Source organism: Micropterus salmoides, unplaced genomic scaffold, assembly GCF_014851395.1.
Source record: "Micropterus salmoides isolate LMB-PRFRI ecotype aquatic unplaced genomic scaffold, ASM1485139v1 Ms_hic_scaffold_3, whole genome shotgun sequence".
In the NCBI taxonomy this organism is placed as follows: Eukaryota; Metazoa; Chordata; class Actinopteri; order Centrarchiformes; family Centrarchidae; genus Micropterus; species Micropterus salmoides.
This window is the reverse complement of record NW_024042261.1, coordinates 35,298,813-35,325,817: the sequence shown is the minus strand read 5'-3', so window position 1 is coordinate 35,325,817 and position 27,005 is coordinate 35,298,813. Positions and strand designations below refer to the sequence as shown.

General features: G+C 39.6%; 1 protein-coding gene across 2 annotated transcripts in view; it reads left to right on the top strand.

Annotated features, from left to right (window-relative positions):
* The window catches only part of slc8a2b (solute carrier family 8 member 2b), a 170,977-nt gene that overhangs the window by 105,125 nt on the left and 38,847 nt on the right, over positions 1–27,005 (top strand). For both annotated transcript variants that reach the window (XM_038693590.1, XM_038693591.1), the window contains 7 exons: positions 11,119–11,636; positions 15,672–15,809; positions 16,099–16,326; positions 17,464–17,823; positions 21,748–21,873; positions 22,224–22,419; positions 23,789–23,919. In XM_038693590.1, the coding sequence (XP_038549518.1) occupies positions 11,247–11,636; positions 15,672–15,809; positions 16,099–16,326; positions 17,464–17,823; positions 21,748–21,873; positions 22,224–22,419; positions 23,789–23,919 (1,569 nt within the window). In that variant the 5' untranslated portion in view covers positions 11,119–11,246. The remainder of the gene's footprint in view (positions 1–11,118; positions 11,637–15,671; positions 15,810–16,098; positions 16,327–17,463; positions 17,824–21,747; positions 21,874–22,223; positions 22,420–23,788; positions 23,920–27,005) is intronic.

Below are 27,005 nucleotides of genomic sequence, written 5' to 3'. Positions count from 1 at the left end.
TCAATTGAAAATGTTAAAATGTTAAATTAACTGAAGATTGGTTATTTGTCTATAGAACATAGAAAATATATGAGTGTGTTGTCATGCAGTAAAACCGGAGTCTTTGCCTTGCAACGTCACATTGTGCTCCACTGCCTGCTTTGTTGACCTTTTTAATAGGATCTGATTGGCAAATGAGGCTTTACGGTTAGGGTCATATCGCTCCCCGGTGGTTTGGCACGCTCTTGACAGCACTTGATAGCGTGTTTTTGCATTTTCGTGTAGATTTATATATATACATTGTATATGTATATGTATATGTATATGTATATACATATGTATACATTGTGCAAAAATGCAGTGCAACACTTAGGGGCTGTCCTGCCCTAAAAGATTGCAGCACTGGTCATTTGTTGAAGTGCTTATAGGTATAATAAATAAGATTTAAAAAAAAAAAGTATGTATGGACCCAATCTATAGACACAAATAACCCCTTTTCAATCATCATTTATGCCGTAATACAAGTGTATGAATGGGTCTGTTTCTGCAGAGACGCCTGTATTTTCTTATTATTTTGCAGTTCGAGACGTTTCTGGGCGTCGCCTCTTGGCAGCGCTCATGGTGTGAGGTTGGGACTCTATAAAAACGTAGTGACCAGGTTACATCGCGCTCTCCATCTCCCTCCTCTGCTCTCTGTCTGCGTCATTGTGTATAAAAAGCTGTCGGTTTGTGTGTCTGTCTGACCGAGCTACACACACACAGGATGAGGAGTGACTTCTGCAGCATTCACACAAAATCAGACAATGTGGCTACTTGCTGCAGTGAGCTACAGCTGTTGTTTTAATGTGTCAGAAACATTTTATGATCAAGCAATTTCATAATCAAGGAATGTTTTCTAATTTTCAGGTTGTCGCTACAGGTTGTGAGTATTGATTAAATGGACTCTTAAAACAAGTGTTTCTCTCAGCCAACAAAAGGTGATTTCAGATATTTGTGTTTAGTTATTTATAACTTAAGTTACTGGAAATGTTAAAAAATAACTTAATGTGATTAGGATTAGATAAATAGGTTTGATACTGGATTTGGATTTGATAAAATGTTCTCAAAGTGACAGGTCAGAAAAATGCATCAGGTACCTTAAATGACCTTCTTCTGTCATTGTGTTATCAGGACTTGTTGCACACCTGCTGTGGACACTGAAATCTGCTGGACATGATGAGTTGTGATACTTTATGCATGATTGTCTGCAGAATGTTTACGCTCTGTTTATTTGCGAACAGCTTGTTGGCATTTCCAGCTGATACCCTCCACTGGAGCGTCCAAGATCAAACCTCCATGACCGCAAGCATCCACCAACTGAAATAAGACACTAAATCCCTAATAGCTCCACAGCCTGTCCTGAAGCTGACCTCTGACCTCTCCGTGGAAGATGACACGTTAAAAGATAATTATCCCCTCGGGGATCAATACTGAAACAAGAAGCTATTCTTTTTTAGACAGCAGTACAAATGTATACTTTTTCAAAGTGAGTGACCCGGAGACATTGGAGTATTTCAGTCAAGCAAAGAAATCCTGAGCATTCTTAGTTGTTCGATAAAAGGTTATATACTGTATCAGAAAAGCTGTAAAAGTCACAATTATTGTTGTTTTAGTGATTTGATAAAAGTAACTGATCCGAGAATGTAATAATTAATTATTCAGTCATCGATATATAAATACATCAGAAGTTAAAAAGGAAAACCGTGTCTTGGAGGCTTTTCTCCAAACTCCATTCAAATCTGACATTAAAGTGCCCAAGTGAGTCTTGAACATAATATTTTGTTGCTACAGGAGTAGAAAGGTAGAAGCATGGTTGAGAGCAAGAGCATAATTTCCACTGGGTATTAGTTGAAGGGTAACTTCTGTGTTTTTCAACCTGGACTAATGAAATTGGTCCAGTATTGAGCGAGCATGCTGCAGTCGTCACCGTCAAAGTATGTCCACTAAAGTAATTTTACCTTGCAGAACACGGGAGTTGCTGGTCTACCGCTGCCTCGGTCGTTTAGTTGCTTTGTGTTATTGTGTGACTTTCGTGTTCGTTTTTTTTAACCGATAGATGCAGCTGTATGCCAGAGAGGATAATTTCCTGTTTTTGTCAAGACAGTCTGGTTGCTTGGAACAGAGCTATATAGCTGCTGTTTCTGGTTAAACAAGAAGGATAAAAAGGTCTATCTGTGTAGGGATTATTTCCATAATGTTGTCAAACACTCCACATACAAAATAACAATCTGAGCCCGGTGCAATTGCCCGCAAGGATTGCACTGCAGCCCTGTTTCGCTGCTGCCAGTTGCAGCACAATCACTCAATACTGGACATATTTCAAAAAAATGGCCCAATTACTCACAGAGACATAGAAAGGTTGAAAATACCAAAATTATCTCTTAAGCGAACGGTACAGAGCTGTTTTTTATTGTAGTCCTCTAGCTTCAAGGTTGGTTTAATTGGACACTCTGTGCTACTGCCATAGTGAGATACGCTTCAGCCCCTGTGACCCTAAACAAGAAAAAGAGTGTAGAAAATGAAAGAAAATAAGCTCATTGTTGCACTGACTTTGGGACCTGTGCTCTTAAAGAGTTTTGAAATAGTTTTGTCAGTGTTTCACCTTCTCCTCTTGGCTCAGTATGATCAAATCTAAGTGCATTTTCTTCTGAAAACTGAGTTAGTGTGATTGTTGCTGTGGAAACCTGTTTGGCTGTAATGAAATCCTCAGCCTGCCCCATCGTTTTCAGCTCAAATGACTTATTGATATTAAAGATCGATTTGTCATTTACAGTGTGATTTGCTCAGCAGACAATGGAGGGAAGGAGGGATGACTGAGCAGCCTTTGAACAAGAAAAGAGAGAAAAAGTGTGCAGATTCAGCATGCTCATTACTGTGTGAGTGTGTGAGCGTGGAATTTCAATGTATTGTAATTATTTTTTATTGAATGTTAGATTTAAACTTAATGCCAACATGTTCAGAATTGTCTTTAAATCCTTCAGTGTTGAGGAACGACTCCTGGTACCCAATGCATAACCACAGAAACAGCAGCAGCAGTCAGACCTCTCCTGTGTTGAATGTTAAAGGCTAATTAATGGTTCAGTGTCAAAATGTCATTGTAGCTATGAACTAAGTTTAGCAGAAAGTTGCATGCTGCTAATCAGTACACACAGAAAACATCTGTTATATTAAATACAGATCACCAAACCTTTCACACAGTTTGCAAATGGTTTAGTTCTGACTGTTTTACATTGTGATTTGTGGTAATAGATACATTTAAACCTTCTTGTATATATCAAGAAATACCAAACCTGCATCTTCATCAGTGTCTGGTTCAGCCTCAATTTCCATTAAGTAACTGTGGGGAAAATACCCTTTAATAAGGCGTTGGCAGTATCTATTTTTTAGATCAGGGTTTTAGACTTGAACCCAACAGCAGACTAAGAAGGACAGAACAGTTTATTTAAAAGTTCAAATAGTGAAAGGGTAATGGCTCAGGGTTTGGGGGGTACTCTCCAGGGTGTTAATGGCAGTTCTGCTGTAGATGGTTTGATGAGTCCAGTAGAGGATCCGGTATTAACTATGGCTGAGACCTTGGGCTGGTGAGGCTGGCAGTAGAGGTGAAGTCCGGAGGATTGTAGGTCTACAGAAAGAGATTATCAGAGTTAGTCATGAAGGCAGTCATGCAAAGCAACAGAGTTTCTTAGTTAGCTGGTAAATCCTGCTACACATCCTGTGTGCAACTCAATGATCTGGCAGGGACTGGATGTAAGGCCTGGGTTTTTGTGGAGCTGCTGAGTGACTCAATGGGAATTAGGTGTGTTGTTTGTAGGTGGTAAGAGCGCTAGGTACGCCCACACGATCCACTGAAGAAAGAGAGAGGGGGAGAGCGAGAGAGAGAGACAACATAGTCAGACAAAACTAAAAGGCACCAAGCCCACCACATTCACCCAAATGCAAAAAATAAACTAATACACACTGACTCACAAACCAGCTGTCACAGGGCAGGTGTCATGGCGGAAGAGTCACCAGCAGCTACCCAGTATTAAAGGAAGAAATACCCTTACCTTGTTACGAAAGTGTGACTGAAATGTTACTGTGCACAAGGCGAACTGTGACTGGTCGGGTTTGGCCTCTTCGTTTCCCCCTCTTAATGTTCAGTGCTGTCACATGTTTCTGTTGCCTTGTGTTGAGACTCAGCAGTGCAGCCGGTGATCACTGTGACATTCAACTCCTGTTGTACAGCCAGACAGTCAGTCTGTCAGCCTGTTATGTTGAGTTCCAGCTACACTGACTTGCCTCAAGAACCCACAGCAGAACCCACAGCTTAGGCAATGCATGTGTGTGCATAGAAGAAGTGTTTCCTTTAGTAAAGACACAGCTATGTGTGTCCTCAGAGGAGGACGTCTATCCAACCATATGACACAGAGAGCAATAATAGGTTTAAATTCACCTTTATTTCCCGGTCACCACCAAAAGGAATTAATAGGAACACACCTATCAGCATCAGTAATCATTGTTTAATGCGCTGTTTTAATGGTTTAATTTGATAGTGTGGGGTTACAGTCAGAGGCTAATGAAGGTGCTTAGTGTAACATGCATTATGGGAGAGGAGCGATCAGAGATACAGACTGAGTGACAGAGTGTGTTGGGGCAGGGGGGGGTCCACTATACTTGTGGGGTCCTACAACTCTGTGGGGACCAACAGCGTAATTTAATTGTGACTGGCGCTGGTGCAAATATTTTTCTTGTGTCCCTCAACTCCAAAAAGTTTGTGTTCGTGTACACGGGCGTACAGACACGCAACAACTCCACACATTGCAAACATGCAGCCCTTGATCAGCACCATGGACAGCAGCCAAAGTCCATCCATCTATCGTCAACCGCTTATCCTGCAAACAGGGTCGCGGGGGGCTGGAGCCAAATCCAGCTGACATCGGGCGAAAGGCAGGGTACACGCCAGTCCACCGCAGGGCCACACATAGACAAACAACCACTCACACTCACGCCTAAGGTCACCAATTAACCTTGTCCGCATGTCTTTGGGCGGTGGGAGGAAGCCGGAACACCCAGAGAGACAGGGAGAACATGCAAACTCCACACAGAAAGGCCGGGGCAACCGCCGTTTGAACCCGCGACCTTCTTGCTGTGAGGCGCACTGCACCACCACGCCGCCCAGCAGCCTAAGTGCCAAATGCAAATCTTATCTCTCCACAGTATGAATGAATGGATGGCAGCATCTGATCACGATTCACGTGGCAATTGTCGCTGTCCCTTGTGGACCCTTGTAATCAACTGGGCCATTGGTGCATTGCACTGGTTGCACCATCGGTGCTTACGCCACTGGTGGAGACCAAAATGCTGGACCCCACATGTTTAAAGAGCTTTTTAGGGTCAAGCCTTGGTTTTAAGATTTAGGTTAGAGTTAGGTTAAGGTTAGGGTTAAATAGTTGGGATGGTTAAGGTTAAGGTAAGGGGCTAGTGAATGCATTATGTCAATGACGGGTCCCCACGAAGATGTTGACACTGTTTCTGTGTGTAGCCGCCAATATTTAGTATTTCATGAAACAAATAAAATTGTAACTTAAACAGCTGGTTCAGAAAGACAAATATAAATTCACTTGTTGTCTGACCCACTACACTGGAGGTGAATGAAATTTACTTTATATTAAGAGTTCCCTGGGTTTTCTTTAAAACTACCTTCCAGGAATAAATTGTGCAGATATAAACTGCTGAGAGTCACTGTGATACCGTTTCAGGAAATAAATGTTCATTTATTTGTGGTGAATTCAATTCAATTCAAACCCAATTCAAAAAACATTGTTCTCTATCACATTATATGATCCACCCATGAAAGACTCTCATGAAATTATATTAAAACTAAATTAGAACACAACTAATTCCATAAATAAATAATAAAAGAGCTTGTGTGCAACTGCATTAGAAAGTAGTGTCAGTCTTGTCCTTTTGTGTGTGTGTGTGTGTGTGTGTGTGTGTGTGTGTGTGTGTGTGTGTGTGTGTGTGTGTGTGTGTGTGTGTGTGTGTGTGTGTCCTCAGAAGGGAGAGATGAGTGGGTTTGTCCCACAGCTCAGTGGGATGCCCCTGGTGATAAATTAAGTCTCTCTCTCCTTCTCTCTGTCTTTCTTTCTGTCTCTCTCTCTCTCCATACCACAACACACACCCCCGGAAATTGATTGCCCCACCAAACCTCTGACCTGGTCGCCGTGGCAACACATTGCGCCTGTACTCTGAATGAGGACTATAAACATGTTTAGGACCTCAGCCCCTCCTTTTCATCTTCTCCTCTTCACTGTGCCTCCCTTCCTCCACTCCCATTCCTCCTCTTATTTATTACTTATTACTCCTCGCCTTGTTCCTCCATCATCCCTACTTTTATTTCTCATCCTATTCCTCAATCTTCCCCTGTATTACTCCTGTTATCCCTCCAGCATTCTACCTCACATTTTTACTTTTAGCCCCATGTCAACCCTTCTACCTCGTCCATCACTACGTGATGGATCATTTCTTTCATATGAGGTCTATTTAATCTCAAATCCTGCACACATAAAAACTAGGCGCCTTCACATGATAGGACTGACAGAACAGTATCTGTGAGCGTAAAAGCATCCTCTCCAGGGAGCTTTGCTGCTCTGTAAAACTACCTTTACGTGCTCAACACTTGCGGTGTGAACAAGCGAACATCAGAATGTTTCTGTTTTTAAATGACACCGGGTCGGATTCAGCCCTGCGCGTGCTCCCGAGCCTCTCTCTGACTACAGCAACAACACCGCAACTAACCATATATATCACCATCAAACAACCGGCTCACAGCAAAACACAGGGTCCACGTAAGGATACAAAACAACAATAAAGGTTTATGTGCTGAAGCCCATTAGACCAAACAGATTCAGATGACGTTCAGTAAAAACAGTGAACATTTTGGATTATGCTCGCTCATGACTTCAATGACTTAATACTGCTAATATGAATATTCCTGTTAATGGTGTAGAAACATGCATTACCACCAATTTGTACTAATGCAGATCTGAAGTTTAAAAATGTTTTGAGACCTTCATGACAGGGTAACATTTATGAAGTACTAATGGCAGATGGGCAGGTAGGTGAGATTTGAGGATCTACAGGCCACAACCGAACATTATTGCTTTTTTCTTCCTTTCCACCAATTCTTCATGTCCTATCCTCTTTATCTCCTTTATTTCTCATCGATTCCCTCTCCTTCCCATCTCTCTCTTCTTCCAATTCTCTTTAAACTCTACTTTCATCCATCACTCCCACTACTTTGTCATCATCCCCATTTCACAGAAAACATTTCTTACCTAACTGCTGTTTGTGGAAATGCATCCTGTTGGAAACCCAGAGATAAGCTTAAAAAGAAACCATGCATTTTTAAAGAAATAAGAGAGAGTTATTTGCGTGATTTCACAAATCTGCTCATCGGTACTGACTCATTAAATGGATAGGGTAAGCCCGTGTCCTGTTCTTTTGCTTAGTTGACTCTTGTTTGATGATGTGTTAAATCATCATACGTCTCTGCCAACACATGGTACATGGTAAATGAATAACCTCTTTCAAATTACATTTAAAAGGGAGTAAATGCAGCGGCAGTCGAGGTGAATTAATCAAAACAACTAAAGGTAATTCAATTCTGCTGGTGAATGTGAAAATCACAGTGTAGTCCATTAGCTTTCACTGCCATTCCAGCTCATCTTCACTTTGTATCGCTTTTAATTTGAAGGTGCTCGCGGCTCGACTGAGGTTTTTTATAGCAACAAGAGAAATTAACTAAGAAGCTAGAACATATCGCTAAACAGGAGAGGAGTGTCAGAGGGGAGAAGAAATTAAATTAATATAACTAATTTCATCAGCTTACCAAGAAAACGCACTCTGCTCTTATAGTAAATGGCAGATAATTAAAATCTACAATCAGGATGACAAAGTTATAAATAGACTGTAACATATGAATAAGGGATCCGGGCAGGCAACCTTGCTGTTGTTTATATATGTTTATGTTTGAATATACTGTACTATTACACAAGTTTAATTTTATAATTTCACGAGAACCAATTCACATCAGCCTGTGTCTGATTTACTTGGAGTCTAGATAAGAGACGGCCCAGTAGGACAACAGGAGCCTGGAGCCACTCATCTGAGGTTTTTCCAGATGTTTTTGGGACAGACAATGTGTTGCACATTTCACATGACATGATTCTCATTTAATTCCTGTTGTGTCGGTTGGCAGAACTGTTCTGCAGCCCTTTAGTGTCCTGTTGTGTTCAGGCCACAGCAGACACAGAGAAGCAAATACGGAGAATAAACATGTTGTCTAGTTACACAAATCCAAACTGAAGCCACACAGTCTAAATATCTCAATATTTGCTGTCTCCGCTTGAGTGGTCAGTTTTGTCAAAGGAGGCATTCAACATTGGAAAAGGCTGACCTTGGTTTACTGTGTAAATTGGAACAACAATCCAACAGTAGGAGGTTGCTGGTGGTTTTTCAATATACTGTGATTATTTCTTCTGCTGGTGTATCAAGCAAAGTCCTGAAGTGTAAATGTACGTTAATCCTGGCATGAAAAGACACTTGGAAACTCTTTGTGGTTATTTGTGAATCATCTGAAAGCTGTGTTTACAAAAGCTGGATTTTTGATGAGACAACTATGTCTGTCTAGTGCAAATTGTAAAAGTATATTCTCACATAATGATTACTAACAGGAAGCCAACAATTATCACAGGTGATCAGCTGTATTATTTAAAAGTGTCTGATGTATTTTAATTAACATAAACCAAACTCTCCAATAATGTGTAAGAAGCCTCACCACAATTTTTTCAACACCAAAAGGCAACACATATCGCATGCATCGAAATACCCATGGGTAAAAAACACCTGAATGAAGAAGTACAGAAACTTAATTGTTATGACAGAGAGAAGAGAAAGACATGCATTTTTTTATATGATGGTAAACTGAGATTAGCTGAGGTGGGTAACATTTTAAAACAGAAGGTGTTGGCAGGTGCTTTCCTCCTCACAAATGGGCGGATGGAGAGAGAGATGAGGCGTTAGAGGAAGAGAGAGGTAGAAGATTATGAGCCGATACACATAATAGGGATCAGTCCATCTGTCCATCCTTTGGTTTCACGCTGAGGTTTAAATCTCTCCAGCTGGCAGACATGTTACTCTCACCCACACACACACACACACACACATGCACAGTGTTGTAGAGATACACAAGACCGTAAGCCAAAAAGGAAAAAAAGCTCAAACAAAATATAGTATACACATATACAACATCAGCCAGTTTCTGTCAGTGCATCTGTGTGTATTACTAATGTTGTGGGGACATTAATCTGTTTATATAGACACATTGTGGGGACAGGGCTTCCTTATGGGGACTAAATGCACGTCCCCCAAACATTAATCATTCAGTTTTAGGGTGAGGACTTTGTTTAAGGTTAGGTTAAGGTTATGTCAGTTTTAGGACATCGTTATAGGCAAGTAGTGGTTAGGGTCAGGGTCAGGAAGGTCTCCAGGGAGTGAATGTGAGTCATGAAAAGTGATGGAAACACAACTCTGTGTGTGTGTGTGTGTGTGTGTGTGTGTGTGTGTGTGTGTGTGTGTGTGTGTGTGTGTGTGTGTGTGTGTGTGTGTTTGTGTGTGTCCATCTTTTATTGACACGGAAAGAGTAACATTTGGTGAATAGTGGTGGGTTTGTACGACTCTTCGTCTGTCTCTTACTGTTTTCTTCTGCCTCTCTGCTTCCTTCAAACATCTCTCCATTTTTTGCACTCTCTTCCTTTCCATATAATTTTTTCTCTTTGTGCATGCTGTTGGTCGATCTTTCTCTCTTGATCTCACCCTTATTTAAGGCTTCTCTCTCTGTTCTATTTTTTCTGTCTTCCTTTCCTGTGTTCAAGGTACGTTTTTTGCCTCTTGTAAGTGAAAACTCATGGATAAAAGAAAATTCTGCACTGGCCTGAACTAAAATAAATCAATAACTCAGTCACACCTTTATTGCTAATACTCTCTTTTCTCTGTCTACCATCTAGGCCTCTCTGTGACTTCGCCATTCACTTTTCCACTTCTGTCGATCTCAGTTTCTATCTCTTCTCTCTTCCTCCAAAATATTTCTCCTTCCTTTTCCCTCTTCTCCTCTGCTTCTTGCACTTCATCTCTTTCTCGTACCGTTCTGCTTTGTCTGCCTTTCTTTCCCAACTTTCTTTTCTTGCTCACAGCCTCTTTAGTAATTTTCTGTGTACCGATGACTCACCACCATGAATAGAGTTTGCCAGGGTCTCCGCCGAATCACGTCATCTACTATGAATCATGCTTTTCATCTGCTTTTTGCCAAGAATTCCTTTGTTTGTGTTAATGTTGAATGTTTGAATGCACCTACCTGAGCTCTTGCTTTCTGTAATATTCAAGGACACGTGGAGATTCTCTTCTCTCTTATGAGTAGTGAAAATATCGTGAATGGAGGCAAGATTATGTCGATAGAAATTAGCCTGGACTCTTTCTGGTAAACATAGGCAGCTCCTTGAAATGGATTTTGACAGTGAAAAGCAAAATAAAAAATGTTGGATGCTGATCTTTGGTTCAACAACAACCACGCAGATATAATATGGCAGACAGGCATTCTTCAGGTGTGGTAGCTGCTGGATGGCTCCAAAGCATCCAGATGCTTTTTTCCTGTTGCATATGTTTGTTGTTTGTGTTGCTGGCTCTGTGTAGGTTCTTTGGGTTTATGTGAAATGTTTGTAGTCCATATTTGCCACAGCCAATATACCAGTTAAAAAGATGTTAGCTGTAGCTGTTTGCTAGCGAGACATGTACACATCAGCTGCACGTGTGCCTGTAAGTGTATATTTTTGTGACATCTTTGACTACGAATAAAACGTAAATCAGTTTTTCTCCTTTTTCCTTTTGTCTCAGTATGTTCACGCTCAAGGTCTTGCTCAAGTTCAAACATTTTTGCAGTCACTTTTCACCACCTAGAGCGATTCTGTTTCGTGCCCACTCTCACTCAGTTTTAAAGGTCTTTTCAGTGTGTCACAACTAATTTGCTCTTTCTTTTTTCATTCTCTCTCTTTCTCCCCTCTTCAGGTGAGCTAGTCGTACCACCCTTAGCTCTACCCAGTACCTCCCCCTCCTACCTCCCTCTTCCTCAGCCTAATCCCATCATCCTCTGCCTCACCCTTTCCTCCCCCTTCTCGTAGGAAGCACAAGCCACCATGTCTCTCTTCGCCTCTCCCACCCCCTCCCTCTTCCTGCTCCTCCTCTTCTTCCTCCCACTGCCTCCCTGCCAGCCAGAGTCCCAACGCAGCGACCCCAGCAGCGACCCCGGCCTGCTGGAGATCTCGCCCTCGCCCGTGTTCCCCTCCGCCTTCCCGACTTCCGTGTCTTATGGTAACAGCACCTTTTTAACCAGAAAAGAGAAGTGTGAGGAAGTGCCAGTGTGCAGGCCTGGCATCCTTCTGCCCGTCTGGGAGCCCAATCGACCCGGGCTTGGCGATCAGGTGGCCAGAGCTGCGGTCTACTTTGTGTCACTCATGTACATGTTCCTTGGAGTGTCCATCATCGCTGATCGCTTCATGGCATCCATAGAGGTCATCACATCACAGGTGAGAACGAGTGAATGGAGAAATACATGCATGGTGTAGGAAGTTGTGGCAATATGATCATTACCATGGATGCATCATGTGAGCAACTTATGTTGTATCTTCTAGATGTATATTAATTTGATTTGATTTGTAGGTTACTTGCTGTGTTCTGCCTTCACCCAATGCATCCTGGAATAGTTTCAAAACAGGGCTGCAATTTTGTTGGAATATTTTTATTATCCATTCATCTGTTGATTATTTTTGATAAGTTTTTATTATGTGTATGATTTATAATGTTATAACACAGTGAAGCGTGGCGGCGCGGTGATAGACTATATATAAAAAGGGAGCAACCCTGTAGCTGTTTGTTTCCGTCCTAGCCAAGGACCCTTGTTGCATCTCCTCTCTCCACCCCTTTTAGTTCAAGCAGGGTACAGGAATACAAGGGATTGGACCCAAATGCAGATAATGGGACAGAGCTGGTTCAATTCAATAGTTTAAATAATAAAATTAAAGTGACACAGTTATGGCAAGGTGAGGCAGGAAAGGGTCAAAACAGGAAAGCAGTCCACTTAGGCTAACAAATCCAGAAGGGAGGAGGCAAGAATTAAAAAAAGAGAAAAGACAGGAAAGGTACAGGGAAGTAACTGTAAAAACATATAGGAATTATAGGGACAAAGATGAAATAACTCTGGGACAGGGGAACACACAGACTAAATACACAAGAGAGGGGGGAGGATAACTAGACACAGGTGAAACTGATCAGGGTGGGGCAGGCAATCAAACAGGTGGGAAAACACAGAAAGGCTGGAAGTAAAGTTACACAAAACACATGAGGAACTGCAAAACCCGAAACCGTGACAGTTTCCTGTCTGCTTCAGACTATCAACTGTCCAATAAAGGCAAAAATGCCCAAAAAATCTTTAAAGCAGCAAATTAGTTTGAGTTAATTTTTGGCATTTTGCTTGATAAAAACGTACTGGATGTGTTTGATTGTTTTTACGCTTATTTACCATTCACTTTTCCTGGAGTTACATTGTTGAAAAGTGATTAGGATTCAAATTTGCTTCACAAATGTCTATAGTTGTATGAGCAGGGGGAAATTCAGTACTGTCAGAATAAAAGGAAGCATATCGCCCATAAAGCCTGTAAATATAAAGGCAAAGGTCTAATTTCATAACATTGTCATGTCTTTATATTTATCTACTGTGCAGTATCTTCACACTGAAAAGAGACAACAATGCAGAAATCCAACAAAGAGAACAGGAAGCACCGGCCATCAACACGCTATTTACTGAGAGTAGTATGAAAGCATCTCAAGGCGACTCATAACGCTTCATTTAATAATAATAATAATACACTTTATTTGTATAGTGCCTTTCATACAAGAAATGCAGCTCGAAGGGCTTTACAAAAAAACATTCATGCACTGGATGCTTCAATAAAAAACAGACATAAACAACATAAAAACAAGGATAGAACACGGTATATGTCAAATTCATTAATTTATTTTATATACATATACTTTTATTTTTTAGTGTAGTTTTTGTCAGATGATCTTGCTTTGCTCTTCAAATCCTCTTTAAGTTGTTCACTTCATGTGCATAAATACGATTGATACGATCACACACATCACAGCCTCTCTTCCACCTCTCGTGGATTTTGGCTCAGCTGTAGCGCTGACTTACAAAGATAATGGTGCATTAAATCACCCATGTTGCCCCATCAGTTCTCAAACATCTCCATAATCGGTGGTGGTTGATTTATATTGTTTGCAATTGGACACAAACCATGCTGACCACGCAACAAACGGCTATAAATAGACCTACATCGTGTTAATCCATTTATAAGGCGGTTTATGCATGTTTCCGATACAGCCATAAATCTTTCATTAGCGCTCGTTATGTTCAAGGTTAGTGAGTGTGTTAGATGACTACTGAGGAAGTGATGCTGCCAGTGAATGTGTTTACATCATCATGTAATTGTCTCTTTACTGTAAAACAAGCCCAGTTTCCTTAACGGGGATTACATAGATTTCCCCCTCCATCATTTATCCTATATAATAGTGTACAGATATTTAAGGTTACAGAGACAGAAAGACAGAGCTGTGTGTTTTCCCAAGACAATAATAGTCATGAAGTGCAACTATTTGATCCGCACACAGTAGGAACTGTACTGTAGTCTATCACTCTCAGTATATAGTACAGTTGTTGGACGTAAGTGCAATGTGTTACAGTGATTTAGTTGTGAGAGTGTGTGTTTGTGTGTGTGTGCTGTCCCAGGTGGTCTGTAATGGTTCAGGTGCTGAGGTTATGCAGTCATAAGCACTGTAGAAAAATGTAGGAAGGGTCCTATGAGGTTTGAATGGTTCAGTATTAGAGAGTAGAAACAGGAGAAACAGGAGATGTGAAGGTCAGCTGGAGGGAGAAAAAACGACATGAAGGACAAAGGAAAATTGACTCTCATAAGTACACAAAAAGAAACAGTTCAAATGGAAAAATAAGACCATAGCATAAACAGAACAGTCAGTGATTACTACTAATAAGTGCCATTTGTTTTAAGAGAAGAGAATAAAACATTTTTCAATAGGTCAGGCGAAGAAAGAAAACGAACATGTTCACGTAACTATTCCAATTGGACATAAAAGCTTTTTACAAATTTCTTTAGAGACAAAGGGACCATAAAGAAGAGCTATACCAGAGCATCTTGGTGACTAATTTGAAGTATGAGGGACAAAGACTGGTTAAAGCAATAACAATAGTGGCAATAAATGCATTTAAAAATAATGTGATACCAGTTAAATTGTCTTGTATCATCTGGGTATATTAGGTACTTTGATGCATAAAAAAGACCATCTTAATATGAGTCTGCAGAGCCTATTATATATGACATTGAGAGGAAGAAAATGATAATTTTATGGTGTGATGGGTTGCGTATTTATTTCAGACTGGAAAATAACAGACAGGAAGAGTTACATCTTGTGTCCTGTGTTGCAGAAGTAAAGTTATTTTAGTCTGTGTACATAGTGTAGGTGACAGCTATTCAAATATGTTTGTTTGAGTGGAACCGATGAGTAACTGCTTTGAAAGTAATGGAAAAAAATATCTGTTAAAAAAGTCACATGTACAAGAGTGCATACCTAAGAACATCTTTTTACTTTAACAGCTTTAAGCCAGCGTTAAGACTGAAAACCAGATGTCTTAAAACCGCACATGGGGCTCTGTTGGTGCGGGCTTTGTTTAAGGTACCGGTGAGATATGAAACAAGATCCAGGAAGTCTTGGTAGTTCATTTATGTACAGTGGGAAAATAGACCAGAAGAACCGATGGTTTTCTTGTGAGGTTATGCTTGTATCCTCAGATGCTCTATATGTTTTATGGCTTTTTACCCAAAGCTAGAGGTTTATTAAGCATCTTTGCTATTTTATTCTTTCGTTTTGTTCAAGTATGTAGATGTAGTTTTTCTTCTGTTGCTGTTTTATTTCTAAGGGGAAAATGTGATATAAATAAAGAAATAATCCACAAGGGAATGTTAGTTTGCTGAAAGACAGAGCTGCTCGCTCTGAATGAGAAATAATGAAGCATCATCTGACCTGATGTAGTACTTGTTGTCTGAGACAGGGCTGATCAGCAGCAAGTAAATGCAGGTTAAGCAGGACAGCTTTATTTAATGTTTCCAGTTAACATAACATTACATGTAATTAAGTGCACGTTCTTAATTATTTATGAAACACATAAAGGGTGAGCTAATTAATTTACTTCTGCAGAGTTTTGAATTTTGAATATAACGATATTGTGAAGTTTGTGAACTCAAAACAGTATTATGTCATATGTTGCACAAGAGTGTAGTGCCTCTCTATGTAGAGTACATTGCATCAAATTATTAGTATTAAAAAAAAATTGTCTTTGTCATTCTAATTAGTTCTGTGAATTTGGTGACCTGACGTACTGTACATCACTGTATTGTTTGGCTTTAAGTTTAGTTATAGAGTTTGTCATGGAAATTAATGTACAGGCAGTCAACACAATGTTTGTGTGTGTGTATTTGGGTCAACAGGAGAAGGAGGTGACTATCACGATGCCTAACGGGGAAACATCAGTGGCAACCGTACGAATCTGGAATGAAACCGTGTCCAATCTGACACTCATGGCTCTGGGCTCCAGTGCTCCGGAGATACTGCTGTCGGTTATAGAGGTACACACACACATGAGCACTGCTCCTCTTTTCTCTCAACTCCTCTTTCTTGCTTCTTCCATCCTAATCCAATATTTAATTTCTTTTTTCCAAAGCAAAACACTCTGCTGGATCTGTTTAACTATTATATCGTGCAGAGAGCATGCTGTTAAAACAAAATTATTGATAAATATGAAACTGGCTGGCAAAACAAGCCGTGTTGTGTTTCTCAAATTTCTTTGTCTACCGTTTGTTTGGATATTAGTCATCTATATCAGTCTCTTCCCTACCACACACTGTATCTCTCCAGGTGTGCGGTCATGAGTTCAAAGCTGGCGAGTTGGGACCAGGAACCATCGTAGGCAGCGCCGCCTTCAACATGTTTGTGATCCTCGGGATCTGCGTGTGGACAATCCCCAATGGCGAGAGCCGCAAGATCAAACACCTCAGGGTGTTCTTCATCACCGCCTTCTGGAGCATCTTCGCCTACATCTGGCTCTACCTCATCCTGTCTGTCATGTCGCCAGGAGTTGTGGAGGTGAGACAGACTCATTGTGGTTTAGAAGAAAAGAGGACCAAATAGAATTTAGATAGTGTGATACCGAGTGGCTCCGTTCATCAGTGCAGTCAGCTCAAAGGCAGCAGGAGCAGAAGTGCAGCTGCTGTTTGGTAATTTGGTCCCAAATGAACCCTCTAACATAAAGGTGGGTGAAATGATACAGCTGAGGTTATGCAGCTCAGGTGCAATAATGGCACTTATTTTGGCATGAAGCATTTTTGTCATGTCAAAAGCAGAAAATTTCTAATTAATTGTAAAATATTATCAGACCCGTATTTGAAAATTTTGCCAGTTTATTAAATGTCACTCATATGAATGGAGGTTGGGTTGAAGCTGGGAAGGAGACATCTTGGTTGTTGTTACGTCTTTGTTATTGATTGCTCATGTAACTGCCTGTTGTTGGATACATTTCCATATATTTGTATATTAAAATACCACGTTAAGCTCTCAGTTTTGCCTCTACTTTTGCTCACAGTAGTAGTGGTATTATTGTGCACATGTAAATGCGCTCAGATATGACTATCTCAATGCCATTTTGACCCAAATGATTTGTATTTTCTTTGTCTGGGTTTTGAGACACTCATCTCTGGGATTGTATCTACCTTTTGAAAAAAAAAGAAACAGACTGTAAGAAAAAATGCATGAATATAAATGAGATGTCTTCTAAAATAATGTGTTGTCATGCACTGATTGGAAGTTCAGCTCAAAAAGAAACATGGCAGCTTTTCTGTGTCGCTGTATAAGAATATTTGGGGAGCTTTATTTTAACATTAATATTTAATATTTGGTTTGCTGAGTTTTTACCTCTGAGAAGTCGGCCTGGACTCTTCTTCAGCTCCTTAAATTGTGGATTTAATTAAAGGAGATGAGCAAGTGTGATTAGCATTTATGCAACTAATAATCTCTTCATGATGTTCCAACCTCTCTCTCAGTTTGTACCACATTGCACCAGAATTACTCCTTTGTGCACAGAGTTTGCACTTATGATTGTATCTGCACCCAGTTTCGGGAACCGTGTGTCAAAAGGGAGGGAAGTTTTTAAAGATTTTTAATCAAACGCCTGCCATAATGCTAAACAAATACAATAAGGAGAATTTGTATGTGTGTGTGTTTCAGGTGTGGGAGGCCCTGGTGACCCTGCTGTACTTCCCAGTGTGTGTCATCCTGGCCTGGATTGCTGACCGCCGCCTGCTCTTCTACAAGTACATGGGCAAGCGCTACCGTGCTGACAAGCGCCATGGCATCGTCGTGGAGACCGAGGGAGACCTAACACCCAACAAGGGTGGCATGGAGATGATCATAGACGGCAAGATCCCACCACGAGGGGGTGCAGTAGTTGCCGCTGAGAACTGTGGGGGTGGAATTCAGGACAGCACAGCAGGCGCTGCGACCAATAACGTCGGCAACCTGCCCAACTCCAACAGCGCAATGGTCAACATGGAAAGCAACAAGGAGTTGGACGAGAGCCGCAAAGAGGTGAGAGAGAGAGGGAGGGAGAAAAATGGATTCAAATTGAGTATGAAAAGAACTGTTCTGGAAAATGTTTAATAACAAAACTGATATTAAATATTTACAGCTTTAGAAATTTATATTTTAGAAATCAATTTATATAGCTATGCTGTGACTATGGCCCCAAATAACACTGCAGATTGCACCCAGATGTCTACAAGCTCAACTCAACCTCCATGTTAGTGTTGATTTCAGTTCCCACAAAACAATATCCTGTGTTATGAATGTCACCGTCAGAGGTGGGATCATCGAGTCAGCACAGATTGGCACAGGGCATGTAATTATTGTACAGCTAGGTTTGACCAGAGCAAAAGTTTATCAGACTTCAAAAAAAGTGAGGGATATCTGCACGTGTCGTGTGCACGAATCCCCATCACTGGAAAAATCTAAATGTTGTTTTGGTCAGTAAACGATTATAAATGCAGTTTGACTAATTGTGTAGATATAGGAAATATGTCCAAACAGAGAAACACTGCACACAAATGAGACATAAACTATGATCCAGGAAGTCCAGTTCTAGTAACAGATCCATGAGTCTGAAGACTTATCAGAAATGTTTTGTATTGCACTTCCTTCCCTTGTGGTTTGTTTGGTCTTTTCCTACTACAGAATTAGACATGCCGGTTAAATACTATACCTTAATACCGATAATACTCCCTTTTACTCAGACAGAAAACCTAAAATGTCCCAGACACACCACTGGTTGTTGCAGAACATCTCATCATCGTTTATTCAATGTCAAAGTGTCTACACATAAGTTAAGTTCACACATAAGCCACTGTTATCACTGCAGAGTGTGTTCTGTGATAATTCTGTAATCTCATTTCCCCATTTTTCTGTTGGTGAAAAATGCGTTTAACATAGGAAACACAACTTCTGCTGCCATGATTATGACGTGATAACGGTGCAAAATAGTGGATAATTTCCCTGCAGAAGACAGTAAAAGTTGCTTATACAATGTTGGGGCTGTTTCCAGTTGTGATGAATGGCTGAAGTCTATATTTCTATTTCCTCAAGTGATGTATGCGTGCTTTGTATTTTTTTACTTTGTTATTTTTCAACTTTTGACTTTAACTTTTAAGTTTGCTCAGAAAACAGTTAACCTTCTTAAGTAGATGCAGAGGTAATGAAGACCCATTTACACCTATTAAAATCCTGATAAAAAGAGATATAGTTGCTTTTATATTGAGGAGAAGAAGAAATGAGATTACGAGGTAATGACAGGACAGAGAAATGAGCATGTGGGAGGTTTGACAGATAAAAATACGATAATGAGGGTCAGAGAGGTCGAGGACAAGTGAGACACCGGGGGAGAAACACTCACATGACAAAAGTGAGAAGGACAGAATGAAAGAGCCAAAGAGTGATGAAAGACATAGGAGTTAACAGTGCAAACAGAATTGTTTCTCATGCTGCTCATTCATTTACATTTTCTTTTGCAGATTTTCTGAAAATTCAGTTAATTTATGCGCTGCATTTGGATGCAAACTGGTCTTACGACAAAACAGAAATTCTTTTTTTGGCCCAAATGCTTTTGGGCTCGATTACTCCGATTTTATTGGCTTGCTTTCTCAAAATGTTAAATCCAGTATTGGCAAGTGAAGTCACCCTGTTTTTTATGTTCAGGAATATCAGACTTTTGTTGCAATTATACACACATCTTCATATCTTGAGTAAGTAAGATGAGTTTGTTAGTTTGATGTTATCATAAGCACATTTATCACACAGTTTTCCTCTAAACTCTATTCTGCTTTTAGTACATTGTATTCAGTGAGTTCCTCCATTGCCTGCTGAATGCCATTAATAAATGTTGAGTGCACTCCACCCCTGCATTGTGCTGTTCAGACTGTGTAGGTAGAAACCTGGTTTGGATGTAAGAGGTAGGTGAGAGCAGGGACAGGATATGGCTTCTCTTCCCTCACAGATGTTTCATTGAATTAAAAGCTGTGAAGCTTTCAGGAGTTACTCCCCCATTAACAAACAAGATGTCATCTTCTTTCCATGAAACTCACTCTCACTCACACTGCACATATACACACAACTCTGACCACACACACTCTCCAAAATATCTTCATGTCACGTTCTTGTCTCCTCAACAACCTGGAGTGATTTAAGGACGGGCTGAGGGTGCCTCAAGGGTTATCATGTCATTATTCATTAACTGGGTGTTTTTAATAATATATTTCACCGCATTAAAAAACAGTGTTACATTTACTGTTGAAAACAGGCAATCTTTTCCAGGAAAAACTGCCTAAAAAAAACGTACCCAAAATAAATCAGGAATAACTCCTCAACCATTTGGCCTGGATGCATAATTCTGGTCTCCCTTGAAAAGTCAGAAGCTGTGGAATATAAATCCATTGTAAATTAACATATTTATTTTACCATTACAGAGTAAATGGAGATGCAATACAGAAAAAATAGGATCTTTTCATCCTCGGCTGGTAAAAAAAAGCCATATTTTAATGCAATAAACCATCAAAACATCATCATAAGATAGATTATAATGCAAATGAATATATTTCAATACACCTGGAATGTACTTTTAACTGTAAATTTGATTAAAATAAACTAAAATGCAACAGTTATCATACAATATTTTTTAAATATTATTTGCAGTTGTGATGAAGTTTATCACATGACAGTTCACGGTTGCCGGTTGTTATAGTGGCTTCTCGGGAGATTTCCCGAAGCTCAGGAAGTTCCCGAAGCAATGGAAAGATGTGATTCTGTAAACATAAATGATACATCTCAGCCCTCAATGCAATCTAACAGGACTGAACCTGAGCCCACTAACAAAACTCAAATCATACCGAAAACTGCTTGGCTAACGCTTTAACAGAAAAGTTTTGGCTGCCCATCATTGTCCTGATATATTCACTTTGCATTGCATGTTCCCAATATATGTGAAGTGTCGCTCTCATCTCTGGTATGCATGACAGGAAACCTGCTGTCGGAGGAATCAGACGTGCAGGTTGTTTTCTCTCCCCACATCATCACCAGGCTCTCATTAAAGTGCCTGAAACCTGTATCTGCTATGTTCTATTTTTTTGTCCTTGTATACCTTAAATATAAGTAATTTACATTCAACATATTAACGTCTTTAATTGTATTCACTGTTCATTTTAAGTTGCATATTCATCTGTAAATCTGCAGAGCTTGTGTTGGCTTTTATTCTGAGTGATTGAGAATGAACATATATTATTTAAATTAATATTGATATAATATAATAATATTAAATCCAAAATTGTTTAAACCAGTAAGCATCTTATTATATATATGAATGGTATACAGTCATTTTCAATTTTCAGCTCAAACCATGGTGTTATGGGGGAAAAAAATCCCAAACTAAACAACATGTCTCTAACCAAATACTTGGCAGCAAATAAATGTCTGATCGTGAGGAGAATTAAGTGGAGTAGAGAAAATGTACAATGATTAATTTGGTTATTAATTAAGAGAATGTCATGTTGTATGTGGTAGGGGTGAAATTGGGGCTTAAAATTGTTACCCTTCTTTAAGGTCAACGGTTCATTTTTACATAAAATAACTAAGTTTTCCATTTTTTTTACTTGGAAGCACTATGCATCTAAACAGCTTATAAAGTTGCAGAATTTATTTCAACAGATGAAACCAACCATATTTGTAACCATAAGTTAAATCATGAAAAGGATTACAGGTTATCGGACGTGCTTTTCAAGTGGAAGTGAGGCAATGATTTTATTGTTGAACTTGAAGCTTAAGCACAAATGCCTGCAATCTCCCCCCAGCTACAGGGACTGAAAGTGACAAGAATCTGAATGATTTTACAGTCAGTGTATATATATTAACAGCAATGCTTGCCTTCATAGATATTCTCATCATGAGTGTGTCCTCTCATCTCTCCTTCAGGTGATTCGTATCCTGAAGGAGCTGAAGCAGAAATATCCCGACAAAGAGCTCGACCAGCTGATGGAACTGGCCAACTACTACGCACTGCTGCACCAACAGAAGAGCAGAGCCTTCTACCGCATACAGGTAAAACAGACACACATTATTCATAAATACTCACACAAGGTTGTCCAGACCTACAAAAGGACATAAAGCCGTTTAAGAACTCCTTAGATTGAATTTCTGTATTTTTCTTTTTCTGCAACTCATTTCATAATTAGCTTAAACAGGACTATAAGTGATTTACGGGCATGAATTACACTTGTGTTTTACTTGTGTACTCTTTACAATATTATTAACAGAGACCCAACAATTCCCACCATGAGCAAACACCTGGTGTCAATGGCAAGGATAAACTCCCTTTTGACAGGCAGAAACCTCAAGCAGCCATCTGCCTTGACCAGTTTTAACCCCTCCTCCTGTCTGTCTCCCTCAAGGCGACTCGTATGATGATCGGAGCTGGTAACGTCCTGAAGAAGCACGCAGCTGACAGCGCTCGCCGATCAGCTGTAACCGATGAGGAAGCACCAGAAGAAGAAGACCAGGGAATATGCAGCCGCATCTCATTTGAAAGCGCTCACACTCAGTGCATGGAGAACTGCGGCGTTCTGAGACTGGCAGTGGTCTGCCAAGGTAGTGAAATCAATAAATCATAAACTAATATTGAGTTCACATGTTGAGTTCACCACTGATGTGGTAATAAAGTATAAAATATTTTTTTCTTCAAACGAATGCTTGCATTTGAACTACATTTTTTTTATCTGTCTTTGATCTGTTCAAGTGTTATTCTCTGAGTGCCATTAACATTTTTCTGCAATCCAAACTTAAAGCAACAAGCCATAGCTGCAGTGTGGTGCCTTAATTTTACACACTGGCCTGCTCTTTTATTACTAGATTAAAGCAGTAGTGAAAGAAGTGCTCAGATCGTCTACTTAAAGAGAACTCCACTGATTTAGCATCGCACTTCTAGAACATTGTCGGACTCGAACAGACAGTTCGAAAAGATCTAAATCGATGCACAAAACCAGAGATGACGTCTCTTGCATTCCACACATTCTTCTTTCTCATAAAGTCCTGTTGCCTACATTACCCACAATGCAACTTAAACACTTGAATCAGAGATGCAGGTGTGTTATGCTAGTAGCAGCTAATGTATCCTCAGGTTGCTGGCCTCATCCTGATATTTATTTTAATTTTCAAACTTGTAGTCTTCACTTGACTGAGTGACATCACTTGAGCCCGTTAGATTCACACAGCTCCCTCTGGAGCGACAAACGGCTTTATATAGCTTTTTTCAGATTTGCAGTAGTACACCCCGAAGACCTGTAAATGGACTTTAATGTGCAAAATTGGCACAGTTCCCTCTTTAAGTAAAAGTAGAAATACCACAGTATAGATTTTGCTTTCAAAAGTCTACTTAAGTTACTTTATTTATTGTAGGGCAATTTAATCTTTAACAAGGTGTTAAGGCATATTATTTTATAACAAAACAGTAACTATACATTTAAGTAGATTTAAAAGTAAAATGTTACCCTAAAAAATGTAGTGAGTAGAGTTATGAAGTAGCAGACAGTGGAAATGCTCAATTTAAGTACAAGTAGATAAAGCATCGTAAATTTTAATGTCTGCAACCTTGTTAATTGTTCTGATGCCTGTCTTGGCCAGGACACTCTTGAAAAAGAGATTTTTAATCTCAATGAGTTTCTTTTTAGTTAAATAAAGGTAAATTAAAAAATTTAAATGTACTTTTTCACCACTGGAACAAAGTTTACAATTTCACAACAGTGATGGACATTCTTTTATCAGGATGTAAAAATCATATAACTATAAAGATAAGTTGTGGACATTACATCTTGTTTTAATGACACAAAAGGGTTCCTGCCATGTTTTTATACACAGATGCTTTCTCATTTGCAACGTTTTTATGTTATATGATACATTTAAATAAAAATGGTAATATGTGGTATGCCCAGTGTTAATTTGTTTTATTTCTGCTGTTTAGGGGGTCTGGGAGAGAACACCTTCTATGTAGACTACAGGACAGAGGATGGCTCAGCCAACGCTGGGTCAGATTACGAATACAGTGAAGGAACACTGGTATTCAAACCTGGAGAGACTCGCAAAGAGATCAAGGTGAGTGATGAGAGAGGAGAGATAAAGGTGATGTGGAAATGGAGAAAAAAACGGCAAACTACACTAACACTGAGCACCTTACAACCTAAAAACCAGACCTGGTCATGGACCCCTTGATAATGTCAGGTTTGAGTTGAATTTGACAGCAAGGGGACCACACTATCTAAAGATGAATTGAAGTTTTTTGGAGATGAGGTGAAACTTTAATGATCCCTGAGGGGAAAGTAGCCCACCATATACATAATGAAAAAGAAGATCTGTCATCCCAAAAGCTCTGAGCTCAAAGTTGACTTTCTTGAAAAATTGGAAATAAGAGCTGATACATTGAATATAAATGTTCCAGCCTCTGACGATGAATTCAAACACAGAAGCCTGCTTCACCTGGATTTACACACTATAAGCATTGAGCTTCAGCTTCGTCGTAACCAAATCTGGTGCAGAAGGAGCTCTGGGCTGAGACACGTTTTACTGCTGCATAAAGATGCTGCAGGCTTCTGGATAACCTACAGTGTGGCTGTAAAGTCTGGAAAGATATCGGCGGAGATCAGAGCGAGTGGAAGGCGAGGGAAGAGGGATGATGAGATAAATGAGGAGAGTCCCAGCAGGAGAGACAGAGTGAGGCTGCAGAGAAACAGAAGAAAATGCTGCTGCTAGTCGTACTACTATTACTTTCTGCTATTGTGTTAGCTGCTGCTTTACTGTATGAACTAGAAAGGCACAAACCTTTTAGTTGTTGTGCAACAGAAACTTTGGCAAAGAAGCTTTTCACTCAGAGGGTGTTATTTTTTAATTTCTTAAAACCTACTACATATATAAAATATTGAAAGAAAATTTACTGTTTCCCCCCCCCGGCGTTTGTTTTATGATGACATCAACACCTTTTGATCTTAATCTTTATTTTTTTAAGTTAATTTCATTGTTTGCTTACACATACAGTAGGTGTCATTTACACTGGGGACACTGGGGACACTGGGGACATGTCCCCACCCCATTTTGAAATGGCTGACTTTGTCCCCATCACTTTTTGAAAGCATTTGTTAAAAATGTTCTGAAAAAATTGCTTGCACCAAGAAATGTTAAGTAACAAATGAAAATGCTTTGAGGAAGGATTATTTGCACAATGAGAAAACTGACAGCTGAATTTTTTGTTTCCCTTTATATAAATAAAGACATTTCCACCGTAAATTGGGGCAAAAAATGTCTGCTCCAAAATGCTGGACATTAAGTGTTTAATGCTCAAAATCATCTATTGGCTGCTACTGTAGCTATGGTTAGTGCTTGTTTTGAAATCACTGCTTCTACATTAGAAGTTTTGAATTGATTTGAAATAATTTAACATAATTAAAAAGAAAAAAGTAAATGACAGCTTACATTTCTTTTTTCAAAGTTGAAAACCATCTAGGACTTAAAATGATTCAACACGACTGCTGTAAAATATAAGTTGTGTCGAGCCTGAAAAGAAGGTGGGATGTACGATCAGTCCAATTGAACTGCTTTAATGTTTTACTGTCTTTGATTACATACTTTCTTCTCTGCAATCTGAACTTCGGATCAAACAACATAGTAAAGATTTTTTCTGACTGAAAACCCAGAATAGTGTCTTTTAAAGCGCAATATGCTGTGTGAAGCATATAGGATGATTACACAAGGTAAAGCCGAGTAATCTCTCCTCAGATTCAAAGTTTGCTGAAACATCAAAAGAAGTATGAGAGGAAAGTGATGCAATATGCTGAAGAGTCACATAAAAGATGCATGGGGAGGGTGGGACATTAAAAAACAGACCTTATAAATTGGCCCTTTAACCATGAATTAATGGAGTGAGTACATTACAAAAGTCCGTGCCATCCATTTCATCATTAGACCAGTGTACTTCGATCACTGTGCCAGAAATGAGCAGCCGGGAAACCAATTTATCTCTAAAGTCTCACTCGTCTGCCAGAACTCCACTATCACTGCTGTTTCACTTCCACTTTGTGGCCATCCGCAAAATCTTCACAGGCTGTAATCTCCACTTAATAAACAAAAAGAGATCAGGTAGATAGGGACCAATCAAAGGCTTCATTGTCAGCACTCTTTGTTGTAAAGAAGAGTCATTATTAAAAAAAATCAAAAAAAAGAAGACAATCATTCATTCAAGTTACAGAATGAATCTAATTTGCAACATAGTAATGAAATCGAAGTGCAGTCTAGTGACGAGGCTATAACAGTGCTGCCAGTTATTAACGTCTAAAGATATGAACGCAAACGATAATCAGGAGCATATGTCCTCCAGCAAACAGATTGTACATTTGCATTAATGCCTGTTGCACTGTTTATCAAACTCTTTCAATACGCTGTCTTTCTAAGTCCGCTGTTCTCAGTGTCAGATGATAAATCGATGAATCATAGCGATATAGACATATTGTCATGTATTTGTCCTTTTAGAAATTTATTGTGTGCCATACAGCGATCGTCAGACCAACAAGCGGACACCTACAATACCAATAAAAACATCCCTGGAGTGCTGACTGGCCATCGGGAGTAAACCACGTAGAATTAAAATAGAAAGAAAAAGCTGCAGTTTAAAATCAATTGGTATGTGCCTTGATAGATAGACCATAGTGCATGGTTGCTGGCCCAGACAGGGTGGGGCGGGTTTTAATAATCACAATCATAATACACTCTACATCAGAACATAATGAAACAGTTGAAAAGCAACCTATAACCTCTAGTCCGGTTATTTGTGCTTCTAAAATCATGGATAAGGATAGGCAGGTGCAGCAAAGTGCCTCTAAATGACTTCAGTCACAAATTAGGTTGCTTATAGGTACACAGGTATAAATGACACATTAATATGATGGCTTACTGTTTTTTGTTTGATTAGCTTAGAGACAAACCACAAGTCATGTCTGTTAATGGGTTAGTGAAACAAAAACTCCTGAAATGATAAATGACCTGTAATTCTGAACCTGCTGTAGCTACTGTCTAATTGAAATTATAGTGTTGCCACAACGACTAATGTAGTAACAGAATAATTGAATAATGGTTAAGTCGGCCCTTGACTATTAACATCCTAACATTATGTAGGCTACTAATATTAAATACGT